This window comes from Moschus berezovskii, chromosome 23 (assembly GCF_049115385.1).
Source record: "Moschus berezovskii isolate FMDL1 chromosome 23, NW_MosBer_1.0, whole genome shotgun sequence".
In the NCBI taxonomy this organism is placed as follows: Eukaryota; Metazoa; Chordata; class Mammalia; order Artiodactyla; family Moschidae; genus Moschus; species Moschus berezovskii.
The window spans coordinates 23,364,504-23,383,546 of NC_142482.1; the positions used below are offsets into that span (position 1 = coordinate 23,364,504).

General features: G+C 43.3%; 1 protein-coding gene across 2 annotated transcripts in view; it reads left to right on the plus strand.

Annotated features, from left to right (window-relative positions):
- CMTR1 (cap methyltransferase 1) overlaps positions 1-19,043 on the plus strand; it is a 54,713-nt gene that overhangs the window by 32,232 nt on the left and 3,438 nt on the right. For both annotated transcript variants that reach the window (XM_055405994.2, XM_088831385.1), the window contains 7 exons: positions 13,224-13,280; positions 14,038-14,095; positions 14,545-14,613; positions 15,543-15,674; positions 16,578-16,700; positions 17,386-17,477; positions 18,306-18,374. In XM_055405994.2, the coding sequence (XP_055261969.1) occupies positions 13,224-13,280; positions 14,038-14,095; positions 14,545-14,613; positions 15,543-15,674; positions 16,578-16,700; positions 17,386-17,477; positions 18,306-18,374 (600 nt within the window). The remainder of the gene's footprint in view (positions 1-13,223; positions 13,281-14,037; positions 14,096-14,544; positions 14,614-15,542; positions 15,675-16,577; positions 16,701-17,385; positions 17,478-18,305; positions 18,375-19,043) is intronic.

Sequence of the window (19,043 nt, forward strand, 5' to 3'; positions counted from 1 at the left end):
AGTGAAGTTGTATAGTATTTATCTTTCTCTGACTTATTTTACTTAGCATAATACTGTCTAGGTCCATTCACGTTGTTGTATATGCCAAGATTTCATTCTTTTTTATAGCTCAGTAATATTCCTTTGTGTATATATACTACATCTTTTATTGATGGACACTTAGATTGCTTCCATATATTGGCTATTGTAAATAATACTGAAGTGAACATTGGGGTGCATATATCTTATTTTTGTCGGAAAAATAGCCAGAAATGGAATTGCTATATCATATGATGATGGACAGGGAGGCCTGGCATGCTGTGATTCATGGGGTCGCAAAGAGTCAGTCACGACTGAGCAACTGAACTGAACTGAACTGATGGTAATTCCGGCTTCCCTGGTATACTGCTTAGCTGGTAAAGAATCCGCCTGTAATGCGGGAGACCCCGGTTTGATTCCTGGATCGGGAAGATGCCCTGGAGAAGGGATAGGCTGGTTACCCACTCCAGTGTTCTTGGGCTTCCCTCATGGCTCAAACTGTAAAGAATCCACCTGCAGTGTGGGAGACCTGGATTCATTCCCTGGGTTGGGAAGATCCCCTAAAGGAGGGCATGGCAACCCACTCCAGGATTCTTGCCTGGAGAATCCCCATGGACAGAGGAGCCTGGTTGGCTGTAGTCCATAGAATCGCAAAGTCAGACACAAGTGAAGCGACTAAGTACAACACAGCACATGGTAGTTCTATTTTTAATTTTTTGAGGAACCTTCATACTGTTTTCTATGGTAACTGTACTAGTTTACATCCCTACCAACACTGCATGAGTTTCTTTTTCTCCATCTCCTTGCTAACAGTTATTTGTTGTCTTTTTGATAATAGCTATTCTGACAGGGGGAGGTGATATTGTGGGTTTGATTTGCATTTTCCTGATTAGATTAGTGATGTTGAACATCTTTTCATGTGTTTGTTGACCATCTGTATGTCTTCCACAGAAAAATATTTAAATCCTCTGCCTATTCTTTAATCAGTTTTTAAAATTATAGTTTAAGCAAGTGTTTTTAAAATTAAAATATAGTTGATTTACAATGTTGTGTTAGTTTCTAGTGTACAGCAAAGTGATTCAGTTTTATGCGTATATATATATTATTTTTCACATTCTTTTCCATTTTTCCAAGGTATTGAATATACTTTCCTGTGCTATACAGTAGGACCTTATTGCTTATCTGTTTTATATGTAGTAGTTTGTATTTGCTAATCCCGAACTCCTAATTTATCACTCTCTGCCTCTTCCCCCTTGGGTAACCATGTTTGTTTTCAGTGATTGTGAGTCAACTTCAATTAGTCTATTTTGTAAATAAGTACCTGTGCATCATTTTTTAGTTTCCACATCAAAGTAATATTGTGTGATATTGTCTTTATCCGACTTACTTCACTTAGTATAATAATCTCTAGGTCCATTCATGTTGTTGCAAATAGCATTATTTCATTCTTTTTTAAAGTTGTCTACAGAGAATCACTTGGTATGGGAAGCCTCTCCCTTCCACGTGTTTGTTTTTTTTTAATAATTTAAAAAATTTATTTATTTTTGGCTGTGCTAGATCTTTGTTGTTGTGTGGGCTCTTCTTGTTGCAGTGAGGGGGGCTACTCTTCACTGCGGTGTGTGGGCTTCTTATTGCAGTGGCTACTCTTGTTGCAGAGCACAGGGCTCTGGGGTGTGCGGGCTTCCGTAGTTGCACAGGCTCCAGAGCACAGGCTTAGGAGCTGGGTGCATGGGCTTTGTTGCTCTGCAGAATTTGGTTTCTTCCTGGACCTGGGATTGAATCCGTATTTCCTGCATTGGTAGGCACATTCTTTACTACTGAACCACTGGGAAGCCCTATTGCATTCTTTTATGACTGATATTCCTCTGTGTGTGTGTCTGTGTGTGTGTGCGTACGCGCACACCACATCTTCATTTTTTATGTTGAGTTGTATGAGTTCTTTATGTTTTGTATTGTAACCCCTTATCAGATATATTGTTTGCAACTATCTCCCTCCCATTCGGCTGCCTTTTTGTTTTGTTGGTAGTCTCCTTTGCTGTGCAAAAGCTTTTTAGCTTTTGATGTAGTACTATCTGTTTAGTTTTGTTTTTGTTTCTCGTCTCTAAGGAAATATGTCCCCCCAAAATTGCTGAGACTGGTATCAAAGAGCATATTACCTGGGTTTTCTTCTGGAAGTTTTATGGTTTCAAGTATTATTTATATTTAAGTCTTAAATCCATTTTGGGTTTATTTTTGTATAAGGAGTGAGAAAGTAGGCCAGTTTGATTCTTTCACATGTAGCTCTCCAGTTTTTCCAACACCATTTATTGAAGAAACTGTCTTTTCCCCAGTGTATATTCTTGCCTCCTTGGTCATAGCTTAATTGCTCATATTTCCTAGTTTGAAATTAGGGAGCATGACACTTCCAGCTTTGTTCTTCTTCTGAAGATTATTTTGGCTATTTGGGGTCTTTTATGGTTTCACACAGATTTTAGAATTATTTGTTCTAGTTCTGTTAAAAATGCCATTGGTATTTTGATAGGGTTTGCATTGACTGTAGATTGCCTTAGGTAGTATGGTCATTTTAACAATATTCTTCTGGTATCTTCCAGTATATCTTTCCATTTGTTTTTGTCATCTTCAGTTTCTTGAATGAATCAGTGTCTTACAGTTTTATGAGTACAGGTCTTTTACCTCTTGGTTTACCTCTTAAGTTAGATTTATTTGTAAGTATTTTATCTTTTTGATGCAATTGTAAATGGTATTGTTTTCTTAATTTCTCTTTCTGATAGTTTGTTGTTAGTGTATAGAAATGCAACAGATTTCAGTTTATTAATTTTGCTTTTTTTTTTTTGGCCGCACTTCCTGGCATTATGGGCTCTTAGTTCCGCAACCATATGTCCCCAGGAGGAGTCCCAGTGGCCTCCTGTCTCTCAGGGAGGCTCTTTAATTTAAAGATCGGCAGACTCCTTTCAAATTACATCTGAGTACTGGGACTTGGGAATATGTGAGAATTTGCAAGTGCCCCTTAAGAGTCTGTTTCCTACAGCCCTCCAGCTCACTTGTAAGTAAGCCCTGCTATGGGGCTCGTTTTCCTGGTGCAGAGTCCCTGGGCCAGGGAGTCCCATCCAGGGCTTGGATGCCTCAGTCCTTGGGGAGAACCCTTGCAGTTGTGGTTCTCTTTCCATTTGTGAGTTACCCACTCAGGGTTGTGGGTGTTGTCTATACCTCATCTCTGTCTCTCCTACCCATCTCATTGTGATTTCTTCTTTATATCTGAAAAATCTTTTCTGCTAGTTTTCACGTGGTTCTCATAGATAGATGGTCTGTTCAGTTCAGTTGCTCTTTGCCACCCTATGGACTGCAGCACACCAGGCCTTCTTGTCCATCTCCAACTCCTGGAGTTCACTCAAACTCATGCCCATTGAGTCGGTGATGCCATCCAACCATCTCATCCTCTGTCATCCGCTTCTCCTCCCACCTTCAATCTTTCCCGCATCAGGGTCTTTTCAAATGAGTAAGCTCTTCGCATCAGGTGGCCAAAGTATTGGAGTTTCAGCTTCAGCATCAGTCCTTCCATTGAATATTCAGGACTGATTTCCTTTAGGATGGACTGGTTGGATCTCCTTGCAGTCCAAGGGACTCCTAAGAGTCTTCTCCAACACCATAGTTCAAAAGCATCAATTCTTCGGAGCTCAGCTTTCTTTATAGTCCAATTCTCACATCCATACATGACCACTGGAAAAACCATAGGTTTGACTAGACGGACCTTTGTCAGCAAAGTAATGTCTCTGCTTTTTAATATGCTGTCTAGGTTGGTCATAACTTTTCTTCCAAGGAGTAAGCATCTTTTAATTTCATGGCTGCAGTCACCATCTGCAGTGATTTTGGAGCCCAAAAACATGAAGCCTGCCACTGTTTCCACTGTTTCTCCATCTTATTTGCCATGAAGTGTTGGGACCAGATGCCATGATCTTTGTTTTCTGAATTTTGAGCTTTAAGCCAACATTTTCACTCTCCTCTTTCACTTTCATCAAGAGGCTGTTTAGTGGCAAAACCAACCAATATAATACTGTAAAATAATTAGCCTCCAATAGGAAAAAAAAAAGGCTGTTTAATTCTTCTCACTTTCTGCCATAAGGGTGGTGTCATCTGTATATCTGAGATTATTGATATTTCTTCTGGCAATCTTGATTCCAGCTTGTGCTTCATCCAGCCCAGCATTTCTCATGATGTACTCTGCATATAAGTTAAATAAGCACGGTGACAGTATACGGCCTTGACGTACTCCTTTTCCTTTTTGGAACCAGTCTGCTGTTCCATGTCCAGTTCTAACTGTTGCTTCCTGACCTGCACACAGGTTTTTCAAGAGGTAGGTCAGGTGGTCTGGTATTCCCTTCTTGTTCAGAATTTTTCAGTTTCTTGTGATCCACACAGTCAAAGGCTTTGGTATAGTCTATAAAGCAGAAATAGATGTTTTTCTGGAACTCTCTTGCTTTCTCCATGATCCAGTGGATGTTGGCAATTTGATCTCTGGTTCCTCTGCCTTTTCTAAAACCAGCTTGAATATCTGGAAGTTCACGGTTCACATATTGCTGAAGCCTGGCTTGGAGAATTTTGAGCATGACTTTACTAGCGTGTGAGATGAGTGCAATTGTGCAGTAGTTTGAGCATTCTTTGGCATTGCCTTTCTTTGGGATTTGAATGAAAACTGACCTTTTCCAGTCCTGTGGCCACTGCTGAGTTTTCCAAATTTGCTGGCATATTGAGTGCAGCACTTTCACAGCATCATCTTTCAGGATTTGACATAGCTTATCTGGAATTCCATTACCTCCACTAGCTTTGTTCATAGTGATGCTTCGCTTCCTAAGACCTGCTTGACTTCACATTCCAGGATGTCTGGCTCTAGGTGAGTGGTCACAGCATCGTGATTATCTGGATCGTGAAGATCTTTTTGGTACAGTTCTTCTGTGTATTCTTGCTACCTCTTCTTAATATCTTCTGTTAGGTCCATACCATTTCTGTCCTTTATCGAGCCCATCTTTGCATGAAATGTTCCCTTGGTATCTCTAATTTTCTTGAAAAGATCTCTAGTCTTTCCCAACCTATTGTTTTTCTCTATTTCTTTGCACTGATCACTGAGGAAGGCTTTCTTATCTCTCCTTGCTCTTCTTTGGAACTCTGCATTCAAATGGGTATCTTTCCTTTTCTCCTTTGCTTTTTGCTTCTCTTCTTCTCACAGCTATTTGTAAGCCTCCTCAGACAGCCATTTTGCTTTTTTGCATTTCTTTTCCATGGGGATGGTCTTGGTCCCTGTCTCCTGTACAGTGTCACGAAACTCTGACAATAGTTCATTAGGCACTCTATCAGATCTAGTCCTTTAAATCTATTACTCACTTCTGCTGTATAATCGTTAGGGATTTGATTTAGGTCATACCTGAATTGTTTAGTGGTTTTCCCTACTTTCTTCAGTTTAAGTCTGAGTTTGGCAATAAGGAGTTCATGATCTGAGCCACAGTCAGCTCCCGGTCTTATTTTTGCTGACTATATAGAGCTTCTCCGTCTTTGGCTGCAAAGAATATAATCAATCTGATTTTGGTATTGCCCATCTGGTGATGTCCATGTGTAGAGCCTTCTCTTGTGTTGTTGGAAGAGGGTGTTTGCTATGACCAGTGCGTTCTCTTGGCAAAACTCTATGAGCCTTTGCCCTGCTTCATTCTGTACTCCCAAGGCCAAATTTGCCTGTTACTCCAGGTGTTTCTTGACTTCCTACTTTTGCATTCCAGTCCCCTATAATGAAAAGGACATCTGTTTTGAGTGTTAGTTCTAAAAGGTCTTGTAGGTCTTCATAGAACCATTCAACTTTAGCTTCTTCAGCATTACTGGTTGGGGCATAGACTTGGATTACCGTGATATTGAATGGTTTGCCTTGGAAATGAATAGAGATCATTCTGTCACTTTTGAGATTGTATCCAAGTACTGTATTTCAGACTCTTTTTTTGACTGTGATGGCTACTCCATTTCTTCTAAGGGATTCCTGCCCACAGTAGCAGATGTAATGGTCATCTGAATTAAATCCACGCATTCCAGTCCATTTTAGTTCGCTGATTCCTAAAATGTTGACATTCACTTTTGCCATCTCCTGTTTGACCACTTCCAATTTGCCTTGATTCATGGATCTGATATTCCAGGTTCCTGTGCTGTAATTTTGGTGTCCCATGTGGAGAGGTGAGCTCAGGGTCTTACTGTGCCATCTTGACAGACCTCCCTTTGCCCATTGTTAAACTGATTTGCTTGATTTTTGTTGTTATAGGAATTCTTAATACATTCTGGGTATTAATCTCTTAATCAGATGTATGATTCGAAAATATTGTATTCTGTAGGATTTTGTTTTTGTTTTTTACTCTATTGATTATGCCCTTTGCACAGAAATTTTATATTTTGATATAGTCCAGTTTATCTGTTTTTTTCTTTTATTGCCTGTGCTTCTGGTGTCATTCAAGAAATCCATCACTAAAACTAGTGTCGTGAAGCTTTTCTCTGTGTTATCTTTTGAGAGAAAGAAAAGTTTTACAGTTTTATTTCTTATGTTTAGATCTTTGATCCATTTTGAATTGATTTTTATGGGTAATGTGAAGTGTCTAACTTTATTCTTTTGCATGTGGATATCGAGTTTTCCCATCATTATTTGTTGAAGACTATCTATATGCATGCCCCATGAAATGATCTTGGCACTCTTTTTGAAAATCATTTGATCGGACATGTGAGGGTTTATTTCTGAGCTCTCTGTTCTGTTCCATTGGTCTTTATGCCAGTACCATACTTTTTACTGTAGTATTGTAAAGTTTTTTGAACTCAAGATATATGAGGCCCCCAGCTTTGTTCTTCATTTGTAGTGTTGTTTTGGCTATTTGGGGTCCCCTGAGTTTCTGTATGATTTTTAGGATGGGTTTTTCTATTTCTGCAAAAACTGCCATTGGGGTTTTGGTAGAGATTGCATTGAATCTGTAGATTGCTTTGGGTAGTGTTGTCATGTTAACAATATTAAGTGTTCCAATCCATGAACACCCTCTTTCAACAACACAAGAGAAGACTCTACACGTGGTCATCACCCGGTGGTTAACACCGAAATCAGATTGATTAAATTCTTTGCAGCCAAAGATGGAGAAGCTCTATATAGTTAGCAAAAACAAGACCAGGAGCTGACTGTGGCTCAGATCATGAACTCCTTATTGCCAAATTCAGACTTAAATTGAAGAAAGTAGGGAAAACCACTAAACAATTCAGGTATGACCTAAATCAAATCCCTTATGATTATACAGTGGAAGTGAAAAATAGATTTAAGGGACTAGATCTGATAGAGTGCCTGATGAACTATGGACGGAGGTTCGTGACATTGTACAGGAGACAGGGACCAAGACCATCCCCATGGAAAAGAAATGCAAAAAAGCAAAACAGCTGTCCGAGGAGGCCTTACAAATAGCTGCGAACAGAAGAGAAGCGAAAAGCAAAGGAGAAAAGGAAAGATATAAGCATCTGAATGCAGAGTTCCAAAGAATAGCAAGGAGAGATAAGAAAGCCTTCCTCAGTGATCAGTGTAAAGAAATAGAGGAAAACAACAGAATAGGAAAGACAAGAGATCTCTTCAAGAAAATTAGAGATACCAAGGGAACATTTTATGCAAAGATGGGCTCGATAAAGGACAGAAATGGTATGGACCTAAAGGACAGAAATGGTATGGACCTAACAGAAGCAGAAGATATTAAGAAGAGGTGGCAGGAATACACAGAAGAACTGTACAAAAAAGATCTTCACGACCAAGATAGTCACGATAATGTGATCACTGACCTAGAGCCAGACATCTTGGAATGTGAAGTCAAGTGGGCCTTAGAAAGCATCACTACGAACAAAGCTAGTGGAGGTGATGGAATTCCAGTTGAGCTATTTCAAATCCTGAAAGATGATGCTGTGAAAGTGCTGCACTCGATATGCCAGCAAATTTGGAAAACTCAGCAGTGGCCACAGGACTAGAAAAGGTCAGTCTTCATTCCAATCCCAAAGAAAGGCAATGCCAAAGAATGCCCAAACTACTGCACAATTGCACTCATCTCACACGCTAGTAAAGTCATGCTCAAAATTCTCCAAGCCAGGCTTCAGCAATATGTGAACCGTGAACTTCCAGATGTTCAAGCTGGTTTTAGAAAAGGCAGAGGAACCAGAGATCAAATTGCCAACATCCGCTGGATTATGGAGAAAGCAAGAGAGTTCCAGAAAAACATCTATTTCTGCTTCATTGACTATGCCAAAGCCTCTGACCATGGATCACAACAAACTTTGGAAAATTCTGAAACAGATGGGAATACCAGACCACCTGACCTGTCTCTTGAGAAACTTATATGCAGGTCAGGAAGCAACAGTTAGAACTGGACATGGACCGGTTCCAAATAGGAAAAGGAGTACGTCAAGGTTGTATATTGTCACCCTGCTTATTTAACTTATATGCAGAGTGCATCATGAGGAATGCTGGGCTGGAAGAAGCACAGCCTGGAATCAAGATTGCTGGGAGAAATATCAATAACCTCAGATATGCAGATGACACCACCCTTATGGCAGAAAGTGAAGAGGAACTAAGAAGTCTCTTGATGAAAGTGAAAGAGGAGAGTGAAAAAGTTGGCTTGAAGCTCAACATTCAGAAAACTAAGATCATGGCATCTGGTCCCATCACTTCATGGGAAATAGATGGGGAAACAATGTCAGACTTCATTTTTTGGGCTCCAAAATCACTGCGGATGCTGATTGTAGCCATGAAATTAAAAGACGTTTACTCCTTGGAAGGAAAGTTATGACCAACCTAGATAGCATATTAAAAAGCAGAGACATTACTTTGCCAACCAAGGTCATCTAGTCAAGGCTGTGGTTTTTCCCGTGGTCATGTATGGATGTGAGAGTTGGACTGTGAAGAAAGCTGATCGCCGAAGAATTGATGCTTTTGAACTGTGGTGTTGGAGAAGACTCTTGAGAGTCCCTTGGACTGCAAGGAGATCTAACCAGTCCATTCTAAAGGAGATCAGTCCTGGGTGTTCATTGGAAGGACTGATGCTGAAGCTCCAATACTTTGGTCATCTCATGCGAAGAGTTTACTCGCTGGAAAAGACTCTGATGCTGGGAGGGATTGCGGGCAGGAGGAGAAGGGGACGACAGAGAATGAGATGGCTGGATGGCATCACCGACTTGATGGGTTTGAGTGAACTCCGGGAGTTGGTGATGGACAGGGAGGCCTGGCGTGCTGTGATTCATGGGGTCGCAAAGAGTCGGACACGACTGAACGACTGAACGGAACTGAATCCATGAACACAGCATGCCCTTTCATTTATTTATATCTGTTTTCGGTTTTTTCAGCAGTGTTACACAGCTTTCAGTGTACAAGTCTTTCACTTCTGGATTTAATTTATTCCTCAGTATTTTATTCTTTTTGATCCTATTGTAGATGGAGTTGTTAACTTCATTTTCAGATTGTTGTTAGTGTGTAGAAATGTGACTGATTATTATAACAGTTTTTTGTGGAATCTTTAGATTTTTTTGCATAAAAGATCATGTCATCTGCAAACTGAGATAATTTTACTTCTTTCTTTTCAGTTTGATTGCCAAGAAGTTTTAAATTTTGATGCTGAAATCCAGTTTATCAATTTTTAATTTTTGTTGGTGATTCTTGTTGTCTCTCTGAAAAACTTTCACTGTACTAAAGCAATGAAAATATTCTGACTAGAATATCAGTCAGAAGTTTCATCTAGAAGTCTTTATTTGGGTTCTTTAATATCTCTCAGCAGTTTTATAGTTTTCAGTGTAGAAATGTTACACATCTTTTATTAAATTTATTTCTAAGAATTTTGTGGGTATGTAAATGGTGTTTTAAAACTTTCATTTTCTAACTGTTCATTACTAGTATATGGAAATACAATTGATTTTTATATACTGACTACATATTTTGTGTGAATGCTTCATTTACTTATTAGTTCTAGTAGTTTGGTAGATTCCTTAAGATTTTTTACATATATAACCGTATCTTCTGGAAGTAAATAATTTTTTGCTTTCCTTTCCAATTTGAATGTCTTTTAATGTCCATAGACAGATGAATAGATAAATATATATGTTCCTTTATATATATATACCTAAAGGAATTAGAAAAGGATTAATAAAGGGAAATTTATAGCATTTAAATATATATATTATTTGTTGTTCAGTCGCTCAGTCATGTCTGACTCTGCGACCCCATGGACTGCAGCATGCCAGGCTTTCCTGTCCTTCACTATCTCCCAGAGTTTGCTCAGACTCATATCCATTGAGTTGATATTGCCATCCAACCATCTCACCAAAACTTCAGAAGACTACACATTTATAGATTAATACCCCTCATGAGCCTATACATAAAAATCTTCCCTTGGTTCTCAGTGGTAAAGAATCCACCTCCCAGTGGAGGAGACATGGGTTCAATCCCGAATCCAGGAAGATCCCACAAGCTGTGGAGCAACTAAGCATGCACACCACAACTGTTGGGCCTGTGCTCTAGCGCCCGGGGGCCGCACCTGGAGAGGAGCCCCTGCTCTCCGGAGCTAGAGAAAAGCTTGCACAGCAGCAAAGGCCCAGCACAGCCAAAAATTTAAATACAATTTTTAAAAATTAGTTAATCAAATTTAACAGTGTATAAAAGTAATGCTCATGATCAACTGGAGTTTATCTAAAAATGCAAGATTTGTGTACCTTTTGAAAACCATTTTTTGTACTTCACTGTATTAAAGTAATAAAGAGGAAAAATAATATAATTTTGATAGATACAGAAAGAATATTCAACAAAATTAAACATCTACTCATTAAAACTCGCAGACTAGTAGTAGTGATAAACTAGTCATAGGGATAAACCTTGTCAGTGTGTCATGTGTCCTATTTCCTCTGACTGCTTTCAGGATTTTCCCTTTATATTTTGTCAGTTAATCTACGACACAGGAGGTAAGAATATACACTGGAGAAAAAACAGTCTCTGTGTCTTTGTGTCTCTATAACAGTAAGTGATGCTGCAAAAACTGGTGAGCTACATGTAAACGAATGAAATTAAAACATTTTCTCACGCCATATACAAAAATAAACTCAAAATGGATTAAAGACCTACATGTAAGACCAGAAACCATAAATCTAGAAGAAAACAAGGGCAGAACACTCTGACATAAAGAGTAGAAATTTTAGAGGTGGAGGGATCAGGCCCTAAGACAAATAAAGCAAAAATAGAGAAATGAGACCTAATTAAAGTTAAAAACTTTTTCACAGCGAAGGAAACCAACAAAATGAAAAGACAACCTACTGAATGGGAGGAAGTATTTGTAAATGGTAAGACTGATAAAGGGTTAATATGCAAAATATATAAATAATTCATATAATTAAATATCAATTAAAAAACAACCCAATTAAAAAATGGGCAGAAGACTCGAATAGACATTTCTCCAAGGAAGACATATAGATGGCCAACAGGTATATGAAAAGATGCTCAACATCACTGATAATCAGAGAAATGCAAATTAAACGTGATCACCTTGCACCTGTCAGAATGGCCATCATCAAAAAGTCTACAGATAACAAATGTTGATGAGGAAGTGAAAAAAAGGAAACCCTAGTACATTGTTGATGGGCGCGCGCGCGCGCGCGCGCACACACACACACACACACAGAATATTACAGTCATTAAAAAGAAAAGAATGAAATTCTGCTATTTGCAGCAATATGGATGGACCTAGAGCAGTGGATCTTAGTGAAATCAGTCAGATAAGTTATCATTTATATGTGGAATCAGAAAAAATGAATAATAAAACAGAAATGGACTAATAGAGAACAAACTATCAGGTTACCAAGGGGAGAGGAAGGAGGGGTGAGGCAAGATAAGGGATTGAGAGGTGCAAACTGCTGTGTGTGAAATATGTAAGCTACAGGGGTCTATAGCCAGTGTTTTATAATAACTTTAAATAGAGTATAATATATAAAAATTTGATTTACTATGTTGTATACGTGCAACTAACATTGTAAATCAACTATACTTCTGTAAATTAGCTAAATAAATAATACCATTTATCTCTATTTTTCATTTCTAGAATTTTTGCTTTTGAAAAAGTTTTTATATATCTCTGCCAGTATTTTCGATCTTTTAAAGTATATTATACCTTTTTCACTAGATCCTTTAACATATGTTTCAGTTATTTTTAAAGGTCTTGTCTGATAATTTCAACATTTGGATCATCTCTTGGTCTTGTTCTGTTGGACTGTTTTCCCTCTCTTGTCACTGGGTCACATTTTCTTGCTTTATCACGTCACACTTTTTAAATGAAAAAGTTTGTCTCTAAGAGTCGTGGAGGCTAAGGTAGTAGGGGCAGCTCTTAGCGCAGGTAAGTCAGTTTAGTGTGTACTTGAACTCGGTTTGGTCTGTGTTGTTGCTTCATTTAGAATCAGTTCAGGGAATTCCTGGTGATCCTGTGGTTAGGACTCTAATTGAAAGGTTGCAGGTTTGGGGATCCCTGCTTGGGGAACTAAGATCTTGCAAGCTGCACAATGCAGCCAAAAAAATAATTTCACTGCAGCTTTCAGTTTTTTGGTTTTTTAATAATTTATTTGGTTGCTGTGGGTCTTTGTTGCTGCTAGCGTGCCTTCTCTAGTTGTGGTGAGAGGGGGCTGCTCTTTGCTGAGGTGCTCGGGCTTCTCATTGCAGTGGCTTCTCTTGTTGCAGAGCACGGGCTCTAGGCACGTGGGTTTCAGTAGTTGCGACTCACAGGCTCTCGAGCTTGGGTTCGGTGGTTGTGGTGCAAAGGCTTCGCTGCTCTGCGGAATGTGGGATATTCCTGGACTGGGGATCAAACCCATGTCCCCTGCATTGGCTGGTGGATTCTTATCCACTGTACCACAGGGAAGTCCTCAGATCTTTAAGAATGAGATCAGAGTCTTCCTTTTGGCTGGGCTTGAGATCTGAGTGTCTGGACAGTTTGACTCTGTTCTGCTTTACCCTAAGCCTTCATCAGGTCCATGTAACTGTACCTTAAGGGTGTGGTTGAAAGGGTTCTTTTTTGACTTTAACCCCTTCCCCAAACATAGATGGCCACTGCTCAGGCTAAACTTCTCTGTCCTGATGACCGTAGGCTGTCTTTTTTGGTAATCCTTCTGAGATAAAATCTTTTTTTTTTTTTTAATTCCAGCCACTGTAGTCTGCAGATCAAAGCTCTGGCCAAAATCCGTGCCTTTGTGCAAGACACGTGAGTGTTGCCCTTTCCAGAATTCACCTATTTCAAGGGAAGATCTTTATGTTTTGTTCCCCACCCCCGACCCCCAACCTGAGCTCTTTATTTCTACAAACATTTAAAAATACCTACTTTTTATCTCATACTTTACCATATTTGGTGAAGGATGCGAAGAAGCGTATGACATGAACCTCGGCCTCAAAGGCTTTACGTTGTCTTTGGACAGATAAGAGTAACCCAGGCAAAGGATACAGGAAAAATTGTTACCAGTGCATCAGAGACTGTAGAGGGGCATGTGTAGAATATCTAATGTTCAGGGGACATAAAGAGTGATCAGGCAAGGAGAGGGAGGACTGGTCAAGGAAAACCTCTGGTAGGGGGTGAGCAGGAGCTAATTCAGCTTCCTCGGGCATGGCGATGTCCACAGGATGGACTTCATGTGGTCTGTGTCAGGGAAGGAACCAGTGTGTTCTGATGGGTAATTGAAAGAAGGGTGTTTGGGGACCCTGCCATCAAGGGTGGTCAGGAGGGTGGCTCCTCCCTTCCCTTTGTGGTTGAACAAGGAGATCATCTTGTTTTCCGTGCCCCTGTGCTCTCATCTCCCCGAGGCAGAGCCGTGTGAGTGTTATAAGTACCTTGGGTAATGGCGGCTTGGCCTCATGTGGGCATGCACACGTTCATTCACCCGACTTCCTCTCCCTGGGGTTCTGATGGGCATGCAGGAGGCACACTGCTTGCACAGAGGTTTCATTTACTGGCTTCATTTTCCCAGGACCCTGATCGAGCCTCGGCAGGCAGAGATCCGGAAGGAGTGCCTCCAGCTCTGGGGGGTGAGTGTCCCCCCACCCAGTTTTGCTCCAGGGCAGGGAAGCTTTTGAGAAGACTGGGACTGACTCCCAGCCTGGCCGGCCCCTAGAGCACTCAAGAGTTGGATCTCTCAGCACTGTTGGGAGTTACTTCCTTGGCTCTTTCACTCCTAGTTTAGCCCCGCAGACTGGTCAGAAAGGACAACGGTGGTGGGTGAACAGGCCTCAGTTTCCTGCTGGTGGCCCTGGGTAGCAGTATTGACCACAGAGAGCCCCAGAGAAAGGTAAATGGCTTTGAAGGAATGTTACCACAAGGCCTGAAAGGGAGCAGTGACTGAAGTGGCCACCGTAGCCCCCTTTCCAGCTTCCTTGGCTGCCATTTCTTCTTGCCCAATCTGAGCCTACGTGTAGGCTCACACACAACCCTGATCAAAAGTGCACTTGAAAACCGAAGTTCTTTGCTCTTGTTTCAGATCCCGGACCAAGCTCGAGTTGCTCCTTCTTCCACAGACCCAAAATCTAAGTTCTTTGAGCTCATCCAGGTAAGCTTGGTGTCTAGTGAAAATAAAGAGAGAGGCCTGGTAAGAGGTGGTACCACTGAGACCTCCAGGTGCCTGGCAGGGGGCTTGTGTAGGTACCACGTGGGCTTCAGGGGTGGGCTGAGACCTCCTACAGGTGGGGACTTTTGGTGAGGGTGTTGAATTCCCGCAGAGCCCACCAGGCTGCCTGAAGATTCTTGGCCTGAGATGTGTTGTGATCAGCATTCCCACTGCCCCAAGGGTGGTGCTGGCTCTTACTCCCCGGCAAGTTTAGGGTGCCATGTGCCTGCAGGGGAGACATGAAGTGCGAGGTGATCTTAGGCCGGGAGCTGGTCAGAGGGTCAGGAGGGGCTGCCAGGAGAGCTCCACAGGGGAGCGGCCCAGCCCTAGGCTCTGTTTCTGGTGAGTGGTCTCCGGAATTCTTCTGCCCTGTGTTTTCCTACCACCTGAACTCCAGCTTTTCCCTGGGCTTCATTTAAATCTGGCCCAAATCTTGAGCTGTTGTGAAGGTCAGGGACTGGAGAATGAGGTTCAAGATGGCCTCAAAAAAACAGCATGTGTAAATTTTTCTGAAACAGGTGGAGAGATCACTTAACTGCTTTCAGATCAACTGCTTGCAAGTCTTTGCTTTCAGTTTTATTGAAGGGGAGGCTTTTATATTCTGGTGACATTTCCTTATAGCTCTGGTAAATCGATCTGTACTCAGGGACTCGGTGTTCTTTCCTTTTCCAGCCTCTTCTAATAGGTCCTAAAGGAACACTCCAAGCAGATGGAATTAGCTCCCAGTTTGTTCCTGGTTAGGTGGAGCAGGGGGCATGTTTCAGAGAGCAAGTGCTTCCTGTCCCCATCCACCCGCCACCCCCCAGCCCCCCTTACTGAGCGCCTGTCCCTTCCCCCAACCCAGCCGTGTTTTCTCTGACCCGGGGCTGCAGGGCACTGAGATTGACATCTTCAGCTATAAGCCCACGCTGCTTACTGCCAAGACCCTGGAGAAGATCCGCCCAGTGCTCGACTACCGCTGCATGGTGTCTGGCAGCGAGCAGAAGTTCCTCATCGGCCTGGGGGTAAGTCTGCAGCTGGTTTCCTCCCCGGCTTGGGTGGTGGAACCATACTCTCTGCCTGTGGGAATCTGGACAGCCGCCTGCCACATTTGGCGCGTGTTTGTTTGGCACCGAGGAGCTGGCGCTTTGACCCCAGGGAAGGTATTTCTTGAAACTTCCCTTCCTTTCCTCCTCTGAGTTACCCATGTGTCATTCTTTCACTTACTCATGTATTTGCTTGTTCACTTTGGTGCATTACTGACGGGAGCCCTGCCTCCTTCCTGGTGACGTGGTGCCTCCTGGTCTAGCAGGACGGTCAGCAGGCTCGGCTGGCTCGAGCCCTGGCAGCACCGCCCCCACCCCTGCCATCCCTGTCTCACAGAGACACCACCTATCCTTACTCTGGTGCCTTTGGAATGTAACATGAGGCGAGGGAAAGCCTCGGCCTCAGTTTTTTATCTGAGCTGGGTAAAGTCCTCACCACTCCCCCCAACTCTGACTGGTCTTCCTGTATAGTTTTCTGTCTTCTTCCTCACTTCCTTTCTCTGTGTCCTCTCACTTTTTCTCTTTTTCCCTCTTCACTGTCTCTCTGCTCTGCTCTCTGGATCCTTCACTAAACCCTCTTCGCACATACACCAAGCTGGATCTTTCCTGAGGGCCTCTGATCATGGACTCAGGCCTCCTGAATGGTGCCTGAGCCTATTCCCCGCGGCAGGACCAAGTCAGAGTGCTCCTTTTCTGCCGAGGCAGTGGAGGGCAATACTGTGCTCCTCGCTTATGAAGTACCACCAGCTCCTTTCTCCAGACCTCTTCTGGCATTTCCAGCCCCGTCAGCTTGGAGCCACCAACTGAAAGCCTTTTTGAGAACTGACCTCTCACTGCTCAGTCCCTATTCTGCCTGACCTAACCCTTTCTCTCTGCCCATAGAAGTCTCAGATCTACACGTGGGATGGCCGACAGTCAGACCGCTGGGTCAAGCTGGACCTGAAGACAGAGCTACCCCGGGATACTCTGCTCTCTGTGGAGATTGTCCATGAGCTGAAAGGGGAGGTCAGAGGTGGTTCTGCTCACGCGTTGTGGCTCTGCCATCTAGGGAACTGAGGCACAGCTGGGCTTGGCTCTGCACTGCCTCCCCCTCTACACACCCCAAGTTAACTGGGTTACACTGTATGTGGTGGTTGACAGGGTCCAGGGCCCAATGAAGGCTTTGTAATTATTCCTCCTCCTCCAATAGTTGCTTTAAGCCATAGTATGTTCAGGAGGAAGGCTCACAGTCTCCTTCTGTGCCAGAAATCTTGATCATCTCTGGGTAGCAAAGGCCCTAGTCAACCTGCTGTGTAGTTTTTAGATATTGATTGTTACTGACCAAGGATCCCTTGGGAAAGAAGCAACTTATTTCCCTTGAGCTTTGGGTATTACCACCATACACATAACTTTCAGAACAGTCAGTGGGAGCAGAGGACCAGAGCAGGAGCCAGCCCCTGCCAGAGCAGCATAGCAGCGGTCTCACTGGGTCTGAGATTTAAGGGGGTTGATCCAGCGCCTCAGGTCTCTTGTCTGCTCAGAAGCCTGGGCCAGTCTGGGGCTGAGCATCAGCTGGGAGGGAGGTGAGAGAAGTGTGTTTAAAGCACCTCCCTTTCCCCGGCTCTAGGTTAGAACGGCCAGCAGCCCACATTGGGCAGAGTGGGCCCCAGGCCAGTGCCTGGCGGGGTGGGCAGTGTCCTTGTCTTTCTAGGGGAAGGCCCAGCGGAAGATAAGTGCGATCCACATTCTTGATGTCCTCGTGCTGAACGGCAGCGATGTGCGGGAGCAGCACTTTAATCAACGGTCTGACCTGGGCCCTGGGGGACAGAGGGGGAGGTGGGCCAGGGCGGCGCTATGGCAGCGACCTCTGTGGCTTGGCTCCTCACTCAGGTCTTCTCTGCTTAAGAACATCCTTAGTTTCCGTCTTCTACCCACTAGCTGGTTCCAAGGCAGGGTGAGAAGTTGGTGTTGGCACTTTTATTCACTAGGGCTTGCCCTTGACTTCATGGATGCCAGCACACTCTACTTTGCCACTATTTAGATCAGGAGTGATGTTTGCTTTAGGGCTGAGCAAGAGGGTGACCTTATGGGGAGAGGGAGGGTCTTCTCCCATGAAGAATGTGTTCTGTGCTTGGTGGCCCCACCTAAGTCAGTTCACCTGGGTCCCACAATTCCCACTTCTGTTTGTGGACGGATGCTAATCAGTTGTATAAAGGGAGTTACAGTACACCCTTACACTGCCATGCCGCTGACATCACTCCTAAGCTGGCTCATCTGAGTGGGTGCACTGTGGTTTGGGGTGAAGGAGCAGACGTTTACAATAAAGATGATACTTGGAAGTTCTGCTGGAGGTGACTGAGCACAGCCAAAGTTACACTTGAGGAAAACCAACCAAGATGTCGTAAAATTGTAAAATTAGAGGTCAGAATCCAGAGAGGGGGAGCTGGCCTCCCCGATGATGTCGGTGGAGAAGGGCAGGAGGGGGCCTCCAGGGGGATGTGGTGCCGCCTCTTAGAGCAGCTTTGCTGCAGATTCAGGAGTGTCCTCCCACCGGTGCCATGAAGATGCTCTGGGGGCGGGGGTCCTGAGAGGTACTCTTACTTGCCTCTGAGAGACTCCATTGGATTGTAGGATTCAGCTTGCTGAGAAATTTGTGAAAGCTGTTTCTAAGCCTAGTCGGCCTGACATGAATCCCATCAGGTGAGCGCATCACCTCCCCCATACCCTCCTTCCCTGTTGCTTCTTTCTGGTTAGTGCCTGCCCCCCTGTCCTGTGAGGTGGGGGAGGGCTCAGCGGAGGCCAGACCGCCACTGATGAGTGATGTGCTTGGGGGTCCTGGAGAGGTGCCTGCTTGCCCCAGAGTATCTCCCCGTCCCGCCTGTCACAGCAGGCCAACCTCCACCCGCGAGATTCACTCCTCGGGGTTCAGGCGTCCTCATTTCAGACGCACGTGCTTCTGAGGGCGCTAACACACCTGTTAGCCACACATTCGTGCTTGGGTGTCATTAGCATATCAATCCTGGCCTTTTCATTTTTTTTCAGGCAAGAAAAGGGTGCTGAGGGAATGGGAGATTTTGAATGTGATAAAGAGAAGGGTGGTTTGAGGTAATGGGATTCTTGGTGCATGGAAAGAAGGCCATGGTTTGTTGCCATGTGAGGTGATATGAAAAGGTCCAGACCCTGTGGGAGGCGAGGAGGATAAGAACAGTCAGAGCAGACAGAGAGAGAACAGACTTTTCTAGTCTGGGCTGAGGTCTGATGTTATTATCTTTGGGGCTTCGTGAGTCTAGAGACTGAAAAAATAATTTTCATTATTCTTTTTAATACAAATTTACTTAGAATTAAATCCAGTAGTAAGAATGCACTTTA